This window comes from Scyliorhinus canicula, chromosome 26 (genome assembly GCF_902713615.1).
Source record: "Scyliorhinus canicula chromosome 26, sScyCan1.1, whole genome shotgun sequence".
NCBI lineage: Eukaryota > Metazoa > Chordata > Chondrichthyes > Carcharhiniformes > Scyliorhinidae > Scyliorhinus > Scyliorhinus canicula.
In genome coordinates this window covers 1,887,531-1,900,350 of record NC_052171.1, presented here as the reverse complement: position 1 = coordinate 1,900,350, position 12,820 = coordinate 1,887,531, and the positions used below count along the sequence as shown (strand labels likewise).

General features: G+C 45.6%; 1 protein-coding gene and 1 pseudogene across 1 annotated transcript in view; both read left to right on the top strand.

Moving 5' to 3' along the window:
- Window positions 1-10,147, top strand: part of LOC119957535 (chromaffin granule amine transporter) — a 28,870-nt gene extending 18,723 nt beyond the window's left edge. The window contains exons 11-16 of the mRNA XM_038785680.1: window positions 1,764-1,815; window positions 1,919-1,982; window positions 4,643-4,762; window positions 5,997-6,130; window positions 9,846-9,937; window positions 10,033-10,147. Of these exons, the coding sequence (XP_038641608.1) occupies window positions 1,764-1,815; window positions 1,919-1,982; window positions 4,643-4,762; window positions 5,997-6,130; window positions 9,846-9,937; window positions 10,033-10,147 (577 nt within the window). The remainder of the gene's footprint in view (window positions 1-1,763; window positions 1,816-1,918; window positions 1,983-4,642; window positions 4,763-5,996; window positions 6,131-9,845; window positions 9,938-10,032) is intronic.
- A 1,828-nt stretch (window positions 10,148-11,975) lies between these two features.
- LOC119957616 lies at window positions 11,976-12,070 on the top strand (annotated as a pseudogene).
- The last annotated feature ends 750 nt before the right edge of the window (window positions 12,071-12,820 follow it).

Below are 12,820 nucleotides of genomic sequence, written 5' to 3'. Positions count from 1 at the left end.
CCCCACACACTTACCTTCCAGGTCCTGGCGTGTGTGAGGTGAGTAATCCACGCCGGCGGAAATAGGCCAAACACGTCGACCACTCGGCCCATCGGGGCCGGAGAATCGCCGGTGGGGCCACTGACAACGGCTCCTGACTAGCGCACGCGGACCCGGCCTGCCAAATATTACCCCTCTTTGGCCAGGCTCACCATCCCGGACCACCCTGCAACAGTGCCCCAGTCCCTGCCAAAGTCCCCCCCGCCCGCGCATCGGCTCTCCCTGACTGAGTCCGCAGTTCCCGACAAAAAAATGGTACACGCGAATGACGCTGTCGGGAACTCGGCCTGGGGTGGGCCTCAGGTAATGTCCTGTGGCCGCCGATATGGTGTACAGTGTATTCTGAGAGTACGCCGCTTTGGAGGGGGCGGAGCATCGCGAAAGCGGCACCACTCCTGATTTTACCGCAAATGCGGATTCTCCGGCTGATTGCCGAACGCGATTTTATAGTCGGAGACCGGGGAAACCCGCTTGTGATGTTTCAAAATGTGGTGGTGTAGCTCTGTTAATAAAGGGTCAAATCAGTACAAGTAATGAGGAATTATCTTGGCTCAGAAGACCAAGGCACAGAAGCCAAACAGCAAGGGGAAGTAGTCACTGGTACGGGTATTTTATAGGATCTCCAACTGTGGCAAGACTGTTGACAGAGTATATGTCAAGAAATAATGAGGACATAGAAGAAAGGCTTCTATGAGAATCTAAAAGGGAAGTGGGTGGCTCGGGCAAATGTTGGTCTCTTCGAGGATGAGACTGGAGAATTATTGATGGGAATTAAGGAAATGGCAGGAACTTCAAGACTGACAACTTCCTACAGTCTGATGGCCAGTATCATCAGGTCTCAAGAAGTGGCTGCAGAGATAGTGGATGTCTTAGTTGTAATCTGTCAAAATTTCCTTAATTTTATGGCAGCACAGTGGTTAGCCCTGCTGCCTCACGGCACTGAGGTCCCAAGTTAGATCCCGGCTCTGGGTCACTGTCCGTGTGGAGTTTGCACATTCTCCCCGTGTCTGCGTGGGTTTCGCCCCCACAACCCAAAGATGTACAGGGTAGGTGGCTTGGCCACTCTAAATTACCCCTTAATTGGAAAAAAATGAATTGGGTACTCTAAATGTATTTTGTTTTAAATTCCTTGATTCTGGAAAGGTCCCAGCGGATCGGAAAACTGGAAATGTAACGCCACTATTCAAGAAAGGTAGGAGACAGAAAAACATCTTCAACAATAACAACTTGCACTTATATAACACCAAAAATATAGGAAAACATTCCAAGATATCTCTCAGCAACAGTATATGACAAATTTGACAGCAAGCAGCATAAGGAGTGATGAGGATAAAAGTGCTCCAAGTGGTAGCTTTTGAGGAGTGCGTTAGAGGAGGACAAAGAGGTTGAGGCAAAGAGAAGTTTCCAGAAGAAATAGCAGAGTTCAGTGTCCGGGTAGTTTCAGGCAGAGTTGGTAAGGATGCTGTAATCAAAACTGTGGGTGCAGCAGAGTGCAGGATTGAAGGAACACCGGGATCTTGATTATGTTATTCTTTGGGCAGCGGGGTGCGCAGTGGTTAGCACTGCCACACGGAACCCCGTTAAATTGCCCCTCAATTGGAAAAATTTAATTTTAAAAATGTTATTCTTCAAGCAAGTGTTGATTAACCAGGTTTCAAATACACTCCCATAATGGTTAGCATCTGTGTGCACATTTATTGAAAGACTTCTCTCTGTGCCCGCAGGTGGCTGTGTTCCTTGATTGGAATGGTGCTTTTGGCGATCAGCTTGATCACTGTGAGGGACTCAGCTTCAATTTAAAGCATGGTTTACTTGACATTTTGTACAATTTTCAGCTCTGTTAAGTGTTTTTCTGAATCCAATATCATTTGTGCCTTAGGTTCCTCTGGCAACGAACATTTATTACCTGATTTTCCCCATGGTCGGAACAGGCATTTCAATAGGTTAGTAGCATTCCAACGTGACGATATCTGTACCTTTGGTCAGACAGGAGGCAGGGCCAGTGATACTTCAACCACTTCTCATCCTGATTCACAGATTCACCTGAGGAAGGAGCAGTGCTCCGAAAGCTAGTGTTTGAAACAAACCTGTTGGACTTTAACCTGGTGTTGTAAGACTTCTTACTGGGCTCACCCCAGTCCAACGCCGGCATCTCCACATCACTTCTCAGCCTGACCGATGACAGCTATTTACCGAATTAGAAAAATCGCATCCCTTGCATTTAAATATTAAAAGTATCATAAAGGGCTCAACAGGCTCTCTCTCCTCTCGAAAGGTGAAAGCTGAGAGGTGACCCAAGGCAGCCTTCAAAATTACAAAAGGTTATTGACTTGTGGAGGCCAAGAACATAAGACAGTCACGAGAAAAAAAATCAGACAGGAAATTCTGGAACAATTGCTTCACCCGGAGAGTAGTGAGAATGTGGAACTTGAATCGAACAAATGCAGTTAAGAGGACGTTAGGTTACCAGAGCTGGGGAGTGATCTGCCCTGAGAGGGGCAGAGAACCAGGGAGGGTTCCAAAGGCTGCGGTGGAAGTGTTCTCTGGTTGGGGTGAGCCCTGCTGATCCTCTGCTCCCTCTGCATTGGGACAGCGCTTCTGAGGAGCACCAACACGTGGTGGACTGCTGATGGAGCTTGTCCCTTGATGATACAGCTGTGCTATATCGGTGTGCAGAGGGGCGGCCGGTGACTCCCAAATGACCAGAGGCCTCCTGAGTATTAAAGGACACAGGCAGCACTCAGCAGTGTGAACAGCCAGGAGCCTGTAAGTCGTTCCCCCCCCCCCCCCAATCTACCCACCCACCGTCGGATAGGGACAAGAGCATGAGGCCTGAATCAGCACTAGGCGCAAACCTCAATTTTGGCCAGACACCTGATTCTCTGCCCAATCGTGGTGCGCAGTACAGTGAGGTGGAGAATTTCACCCATTAAGTCAGATGACAAAAAGCTTAGTTGAAGATGTCGGTTTAATCGGAGCGTCTAATAGGGAGGAAAGCAAGGTAGTGAGGCGGAGAGGTTGGAGGGAGGAAATTCCAGACACAGCACTACAGTACAAACTGAAGGTGCGATCACACATGGTGGACCAATTAAATTCCAAGGAAATATTGCAGATGCTGGAAATCTGAAATATAAACTGAAAGCATTGGAAATATTACCTGATGGACAATTAAAATTGGGGCTACAGAAAGAGCCAGAAGGGTATGAGGCTGAAAGAGAGAGGGATGAAGGGTTTTGAAAACAAAGATCAGTTTGAAAATCAAGGTGATGCTTGATGGGGAGCCAAAGTAGGTCAACGAGCCCAAGGGTGATGGGGAGTGGGGCTAGGTACAGCAGGCGGTAATGAAGGCTAATAGTGTGTCGGCTTTCATAACGAGAGAATTCAAGTACAGGAGCAGGGTTGTCTTGCTACTATTATACAGGGTGTTGGTGAGGCCACATCTGGACTATTGTGTGCAGTTTTGGTCTCCTTATCTGAGGAAGGATGTTCTAGCTATGGAGGGAGGGCAGCGAATGTTTACCAGGCTGATTCCAGGGATGGCGGGACTGACATACCAGGAGAAATTGAACCGGTTGGGATTGCATGCGTTGGAGTTCAGAAGAATGATGGGGATCTCTTAGAAACCGTCTGGTAAGGGTAGATGCAGGAAGGATATTCCCGATGGAAAATGAGGAGAAATTTTTCATTCAGAGAGTGGTGAGCCTGTGGAATTCATTACCACAGGAAGTAGTTGATTCCAAAACATTGTATGGTTTCAAGAAGCAGTTCGATATCACACTTAGGGCGAAGGGGATCAAAGGATATGGGGGATTAGGCTATTGAGTTGGATGATCAGCCATTCATTATGATCATACCTGACCATCACACTTTCACACTAATGGCTGGACCTAATGATGGAAGTGCAGCCAGAACAAAGGTACCAACCACATTTCTCATTCCCCTCTGTGAGGGACATGAGATTTGGCATCTCATATTTGGGGAGGGCATGTGTCAATATAATAATAATGGGTTAAGACTTGAGCTAAAGTCTGAGGGTGAAATTTAAACTGTTTGCTCACGTTGGCGACACTGAGCTGCTTGGTCGTAAGGGATTCAACACTGGTCCTGGTTTAAAATGGTCCTGTTACTGAGACCTGTCATAAAGCTGCTTGCTCCGGTTTAAGCTGGGGTTTACAATGAGGGGAAGGATTTATTTTTGAAATGTGAGCAGTGTCCAGAAGTTTAATCACCAAAATAAGCCTCCTATTTTGATGTTGGATGTTGAACAAATTGATACAAGATGAATTTTAGCACAGCCTGTTTCAAGATGTTAGTATGAAATGGGTGAGAGGCACAGAGTTGATCTGGGCCCAGATCTCTCCATCATGAGCGTCCTGGAAAAAAGACCAACCCCTCAAAGCTTTTCAGTTCAGGGTTGAGAGGCTTCCAGGCCCAACTGCGGCCCAGCAACCACGCAGCCGTTGACTTTGCGTTTCCTATCAGTGAAGGGTTCCCCCATTGTCATCAAGCTGAATAGATTGCTGCTTCCAACCTAATCCTGTACTGGGAAAATGTTGCTGCACTTTTCCGCCTTAATTCTGAGTGTGTTCTTTGAAATGACCAGGGATGATTGATTCCTCGCTGTTTCCCATAATGGGTTACCTGGTGGACATTCGTCATGTGTCTGTGTATGGAAGTGTTTTCGCGATCAGTGATGTGGCACTGTGTTTGGGATTTGCAATTGGTGAGTCAATACCAATGTTTTCTTGCATACACTTCTATTTAAATAGAAGCCCCTCTCTCTCTCTCAAAGTGTCGAATGAGAAATGTGGGGTGGGCTGCAAACTCTCTCAATCTACAACTGCTCAGTGTTCTTCATTTTCTGTTTTATCCATCATTTCTATCCAGAACCATATTCTACCTTCGTTTCCAATAGATTTAGGGGCAGCACGGTGGTGCAGTGGTTAGCACTGCTGCCTCACAGTGCTGAGGATCCAGGATTGATCCCAGCCCCGTGTCACTGTACCCTTTCCAGTGCTATCACATCCGCCCTATCACGTGGATTCCAGGACTACAAAAGTAGGATTGTGGAGTTTTCACATTCCCCCCGTGTCTGCATGGGTCTCACCCCCCACAACCCAAAAAAATATGTGCAGGGTGGGTGGATTGGCCACGCTATATTGTCCCTTAATTGGAAAACAAAGAATTGGGTAATTTTTTTTCTAAGATTCCAACTGATTTTAGTTTAAACGACAGTCTTCCACATCAGGTCTTGTCATAAGGCTTTCTGAAAATCAAATATTGTGGGGACTTTGACTGTATAATTTCAATCTTTTGGAACAAAATCCAAGAGTGCTCGCCCTTGGTAGACCCAGAATCCATTGAATCCCTACAATGCAGAAGGAGGCCATTCAGCCCATCGAGTCTGCACCAACCCTCCAAAAGAGCACCCTTCTCCACCACCCTATCCCCCTTAACTGGGCAGCACGGTGGCACAGTGGTTAGCACTGCTGCCTCACAGCACCAGGGAAACAGGTTAAATTTCAGCCTTGGGTCACTGTCTGTGCGGAGTCTGCATGTTCTCCCCGTGTGTGCGTGGGTTTCCTCTGGGTGGTCCAGTTTCCTCCCACAGTCCAAAGATGTGCGGGTTAGGTGGATTGGCCATGATAAATTGCCCCTTAGTGTTCAAAAGTTTGGGTGGGATTGTGGGAATAGGTCGGGGGTGGGGCTGGATGGGATGCTCCTTCAGAGTAGACCTAATGGGCCGAATGGCCTCCTTCTGCCCTGTAGGAAGGAAACAGGAGAACCAGGATAAAACCCACACAGACATGAGGAGAAAGTGAAAACTCCATATAGAGCAAGGCAGCAGTGTGGTACCCTGCCACCCCACATTAATGTGTCAAGTATTATTAGCTAACTAAAGCTGAACAAGTGGATGTCTCACATAGAAGATAAAACATTTTATTCTTACCATCCAGGGCCCTCAATGGGAGGAATCATTGTCAAAGCAATTGGATTCCCATGGCTAATGTTCATCATTGGAGTCATGAATATTGCCTATGCTCCACTCTGTATCTTCCTAAAAAATCCTCCTGCCAAAGAAGAGAAAATGGTAAGACAGGTATTTTACAATGCCAATTTACTTCAGCGAGGGGCAAGAAGCAAAGAAGGGGAGAAAGGAGGGAGGACAAAACTGAAATAAGGGAGGGAGAAAGGAAAGGGAAGGGAAGTAAAAACAAAAAGACTTCATTTTTCACGACCACTGGAAATCCTAAAGCACCTTACAGGCAATGAAGACTTGGAGTTATTGTTGTAATACAGGATACGTGGCAGTTCAGTTGTGCACAGGAAGCTCCCACAGACAGTACTGTCATAATGACCAGATTACTCTGCTTCTGTGAGGTTGATTGAGAATAAAGACTGGCCAGACACTGGCGAGAACAGCACTGCACTACGTGATCCATTTGCTCCTTATTTGAGACCTGGTGAACAACAGAGTTGGGGATGGACTGGCCAACCTATGATAGAAGGAATAAATGAACCGTGACATTACCTACTGGGTAGTTCTTGAGTTTTTTCTTAAAGCAGAGAGGACAGGTGGATCTTCGATTTAATGCCTTTGCAAAAAGGTGGCATCACCGGCAGTACAGTAGGGTGTAAGCCCAAGTTCTTCGGATGGTGTTTGAAGTCAGAGGGCAAAGTGCTTACCATTGTGCAAAGGCTAATGAGGGAGAAAAGAGCGAAGGAATGAAGGGTAAACTGATTGACTGAGAGAGAAAACCAAATAGCTGAGTCAGAACAAATTAATTATTGAGGAAGGGGGTGAATGAGTAGGGATGAAGGATGAGCAAAGAATGAGTAGTGAGTGAGTAAGTGAGTGAGCTCCAAAACCATTAAGAATTCTGCTCTCATCTCACTGAACTATGAAACCACTGAAAGCTAATAGACAAGAAGTTCTTATTTCCAGGCATATTGAGGCACTTTCTTCCATGTGGCTCTGTTTCCAAGAAGAGAGGGCAGGCTTATCTCTATGCTTGTTTGGTCTGACACTATTGTGTGGTTCCAAAAATGTTTCTGCTTTCAGAAGAAATTCAAGATCAACCCAGTGGGTAATTTCACAGTCCATTTATTCCTTTGGTCTTGGATTGGCCAGTCGATCCCCAGCTTCATTATTCATCGGGACTCAAATAATATGGTCAGGCCACTAGGAAAAAAAAGAAATAGTTTTTCAAAAGAACACAATTGCACAGCACATCTCCACTGATTGTGTGGGCTTGACAGTCTGAGCTCAGCTGGTGATCCAAGTGGGATGATCTTGTTCAACTTCTTCCACCCTCCTTCGGTTTCGAGTCCATCCATTTTTAGGGTAGTGAGTAGAAGGTTAATCCAGATGAATGCGTGGCTGGAGGGGCCGTGCATGAGGGGGGGCATTAGTTTTCTGGGACATTGGGACCGTTTTGGGGGAGGTTGGGACCTGCACAAGGCAGATGTATTGAACCTGAACCAAAATGGAACCAACGTCCTTGCAGGGAGGTTTGCTTGTTTATGGGCAGGGTTTAAATTAATTTGGTGGTGGTGGTGGTGGTTTTGGGGGGGGAGGGGGGGGGGGGGGCATCCTGAGAGAATGTTCAGCAGGGGAAGATGCACAGCCAAAAGTAGAAGTAACAGCAAGTGAGTCAGGAAGACATAGGAGGCTCTCTGTACAGCAGCAATGAAACAATGGTGATCTTCACTGACCGACATGAGGAAGACCATCACCCTACAACAGAAAGAAGACCTGCGGAGCCAGGAACAGATCAGACCAACGACCGGATATTGAGGACTGCAGGATTCATGAAGGCCAATATCTGTCTGGTACTTGCTAGTCACTCTGAAGTTAAGTTAAGGTCTCGTATCAACTTGTAGTAGTCTGTAGAATAACTTATGTTGATGGTGTGATTGTTTAACTGTAACATTGTATGAATGCGAATAAATACTGTCTGATTTAAACAAAAAAAAGGAAGGCACAGGAGTTATAGGCCAGTTAAGTCACAAGGGAGTTTGGCAAAGATTGGATGGTATTTATTTTAATGCAAGGAGTCTGACAAACAAGGCAGGTGAGTTGAGGGCACAAATTAAAACATGGGGGTTTGATGTAATTGCTGTCTCTGACACATGGTTGAGAGAGGGGAAGGAAGATCTTATCCAGTGTGCGGCACAGTAGCATAGTGGTTAGCAGGGTCCCGGGGTCGATTCTCGGCTCTGGGTCACTGTCTGTGCAGAGTCTGCACGTTCTCCCCGAGTCTGTGTGGGTTTCCTCCGGGTGCTCCGGTTTCCTCTCACAAGTCCCGAAAGACGTGCTTGTTCGGTGAATTGGACATTCTGAATTCTTCCTCTGTGTACCCGAACAGGCGCCGGAATGTGGCGACTAGGGGATTTTCACAGTAACTTTATTGCAGTGTTAATCATAGAATTTACAGTGCAGAAAGAGGCCATTCGGCCCATCGAGTCTGCACCGTCTCTTGGAAAGAGCATCCTACCCAAGGTCCACACCTCCACCCTATCCCCATAACCCAGTAACCCCACCCAACACTAAGTCTTAATGTAAGCCTACTTGTGATAATAATAATAAAGATTGGTGTGCATGGTCACCGGGTCCCTTCAGGTAGCGGGGCAGGTGGCCAAAGTGGTTAAGAAGGCATATGGGATACCTGCCTTTATTAGCTGAGGCTTAGAGCTTAAAACCTTGGTTAGGCCACAGCTAGAATAATGAGTGCAGTTCTGGAATCCACATGATAGGAGGGATGTGATAGCACTGGAAAGGGTGCAGAGCAAATTCACCAAGATGTTGTCTGGGCTGGAGAGTTTTAATGATGGAGAGAGATTGGATAGACTGGGGTTGTTTTCCTTGGAGCAGAGGAGACCAAGGGGGGAATGTGATTAACTAGTCGAAAGTTATGAGGAGTACAGATAGGCAGGAGGAAACTATTCCCCTTGGTGGCGGGATCAAGGACCAGGGACATAGATGTAAGATATAGGCAGGAGGTTTAGAGGAGATGTCATCTGGAACTCACTGCCAGAAAGGGTGGTCGAGGCAGAGGCCCTCATAACATTTAATAAGTATTTAGATGCACTTGCGATGTATTACAAGACTATGGGCCAAGGGCTGGAAAATGGGATTAGAATAGTTAGGTGGTTGTTTTTGACTGGGACAAACGTGGTGGGTCGTACGGCCTTTTCTGCGCTCGAGATCTGTGTGGCACTACGAACCTAAAAGGTCTCATGGTTCAATTCGAAGATGGGCAGGAGAGTTATCACCAATGGCCTGGCAAATATTTATCCCTCAACCAAAATCACAGACCATCAGGGCATGGGCAGTCTGCTAAAGTTTGTGAGGCCTTGCTTTGTGCAAGCTGACTGTCACGTTTCTTGCATGGTAACAATGACGACACTTCAACAGTGCTTCATTGGCTACAAAGAGCTTTGGGAAGTCCTGGGGTCACAAAAGGTGCTGCATACATCCAAGTATTTTTCTTCTGAGAGGGAGAAAACTCACAGACTGCAATCCTGGAACTGCAGTGTGTAATATTGTTCTGTGAACAGTTCACAAAGAATTTATCAGTCTGTTTCTTTAATGGAGACATGAATCAGTTTATTTAAAAATAGCGGATTGAAACAAAATTGTGATATTCCCCAGGTCACTGGTTAGGTAAATAAACGTTGCAGTTGTTTACCTAACTGGTGAACTGGGAAATATTACCAAAACATTATACAATGCGATAAGCTATTTGCGTAGTCATAATTCTGTTGTGTCGCTCAAGTGCTAATGCTTTTGCTTTTATTAATAGGCAATATTGTCCCAGGACAACGCTGTGAATGCAAATCTTTACACTGCTGAGAGCGATATACAGGATTTCCCCATGATTGAGGCTAGAAACGAGTAAATTCACATGAAGGGCTGATGAGCTGATGATAGTCACTGGCCTGGAACTCCTTTATTCTATTGTCATCCCTTTCAATAAATCCACACCACAGTTCTGCTCATGACAAGAATCTCAAGCTCGCAGAGCTGCATGACACGATGCAACATGGCAATACAGATATCAAGACAGACACCAACAAGGAATCATTATCCTTCAAAAGGCAGTGAGATGTCAGATTGTGTTGTGTTCATTCTACAGCAAGAAACAAGTTCCAGTCAGCATCTATGCTCCACTTGGGCTGCCTCTCATTCTGCTTTATCTAGACCTTTCAATAGATCCTTCTATTTATTTCATTCTCACGTGCACACCCATCTTCTCCTTGAAGCAAAGCGGCAGCAAAGTCGACATTGCAACCACTCTTTGAGCAAATCACTTTCTCTTGATTTACCAGATGGTGACTATCTCATATTTAGGGCCCCTATATTTGTCTGCCCACAACGTTGGAAACATTTCTACATTCATGCTTAACCCCAATGAAACCTTTCATGATCTTAAGAGCTCTGTTAGATCACTCCCTCCGTCTTCTCTTTCTGAGGGAAAAGGTCCTCGGCTTGTTCAGCTTTTTCTGATAAAACTCAATGCTTCTGGAATCATAATTTTCCTTCCCTTTTCTTTCCACTTTCTGCAGTCGCTCTATATCATTTTTAATGGTGTGACAAGCTCAACAATACTCCAAATGTGATCCAAGTTTAAAAAGACTGCTGAATTGCTTGACAGTTCTATTACCCTAAAAATGAGTCCCAGTGCTTGGTTTGCCCTTTTATATTATTACTGACCGGTATTGTTACTTTCAGTTGTTCATGTAACTGGGCCACGGATCATTTGGATCTTTATTATCCAAAATGTTTGTGGTCTCCATCTTCTCCCGACCAAAATGCAACATCTCAAACTTATGTGCATTGAAACTGATTTGTCAATTGCATGTGCACTTTGCAAGTTTATCAATGTCTCCTTGGATTTGACTGGTATGACTCAGTATTTATGGTACTCTTCAAACTGGTGTTGTGCGCAAACTTTGAAACTGTTTATGGAAATGTTAAGCAATCATTCCCATTACTAATGCCTGTGGAACACTGTTTACCACCGTTTGCCAGTCTGAGTAGTTCCCCAAGGACAGCAGGGTAGCACAGTGAATAGCACTGTTGCTTCACAGCTCCAGGTTCCCAGGTTCGATTCCCAGCTTGGCTCACTGTCTGTGTTGAGTCTGCACGTTCTCACTGTTGTGGTGATCACAAGTTAACTAGATACAATACAATTGAGCAAACACTAGAGGGAGAGCTATGAATACACCGGGACAGGATGTACAATTTTCTTTAACGATGTACAGAAAATATGTAAAGAGAAAAAGGGGGATGTGGTGATCACAAGTTAACTAGTGCAATACAACTGAGCAAACACTAGAGGGAGCACGGGAGAGCCATATAAATAGACCGGGACAGGAAGTGAGAACACACTTCACGGAAGGCAGAACTGGTAGCAGGACACAGTAGCATTTGAGGTAGCCGTAGGTAAAGCTCTGAAGAGAGAACAAATTCACAATAAAGCATCTTCTCCACATTTGAGACTACGAGCTTTATTAAGACACGAGGAACAACACAACTGTGTCTGCGTGGGTTTCCTCCGGATGCTCCGGTTTCCTCCCACGAGTCACGAAAGGCGTGCTGTTAGGTCATTTGAATATTCCGAATTCTCCCTCTGTGTACCGGAATGTGGCATCTTGGGGCTTTTCACGGTAACTTCATTGCATTGTTAATGTAAGCCGACTTATGACAATAATAAAGATTATTATTATCTCCTTGGGCCCTACTCTGTGTCTTGCAGCCACCTTTCTATTTGTTTTGCCGTTCCACGTGCTATGGCCTCAGTCACGATCCTATAATATGGGACCTTACCCAAGTCCTTTTGAAAATCCAAATGTATTGCATCAATTGCGATGCCCTTGTGCTTTCAGCCTGTTACTTCTTCAAAAGAAGTTCAATAAGATTGGTCAGTCAAGTTCTTGCTTCGGCAGCACATATACTAAAATTGGAACGATAGCATGGCCCCTGCGCAAGGATGACATACAAATTTGTGAAGCGTTGCGTATTTTACACGAGCATAACACAACATTTCGCCTTCTCAAAAAAAAAGATTGGTCAGTCAAGCATGGCCTTCCCTTTTGGGGTCCGTCCCGACCTCTCTGGGTTGCATTTTCGGGTTTTAGATATTTTTCTGTCGAAGCCTCTGAGTCAAGGTTCCACCATCTGATGCCAAGCTAACTGGTTTCAAGTTCCTTGAACAGCTAAAGGAACTTGGGGGTGAAACTGGCCTCCACCAGGCCCGCAGCGCAAAATCATCTTGCGGCCGATTTTCCACCACTCCAGCTTTTGTTCTTCATTGACTTGGAAAATATGGTGGAGATGAGACTGGGAAAGGAGTATCCAAAATAGGTTTGACTGTCATTCTGCAGACACCAGTGGGAAGGCAGTGATATTTTCACATGACTAATAATCCAGAGATGCAGGGTAATCTTCTGGGTTCCAATCCCACCATGGCAGATGGGGAAATTTGAATTCAACAACAATCTGGAATCAAACCATTGTTGACTGTTGTTAAAAAATAATCTGGTTCACTGATCCCCTTTAGGGAAGGAAATCGACCACTCTTACCTGGCCTACAAGTGACTCCAGACCCACAGCAATGTGGTTGACTCTTAACTATCGCTTGAAGGGTAATTCGGGCTGTTAGGGATGGGCAATAAATCCAGGCCCAACCAGCGACACCCACATTCCACAAATGAATTACAAAGGAAATGAAAGTTGGCCGCTGAGTCACATCAAGCATCTGCTGCTGGCAGTGGC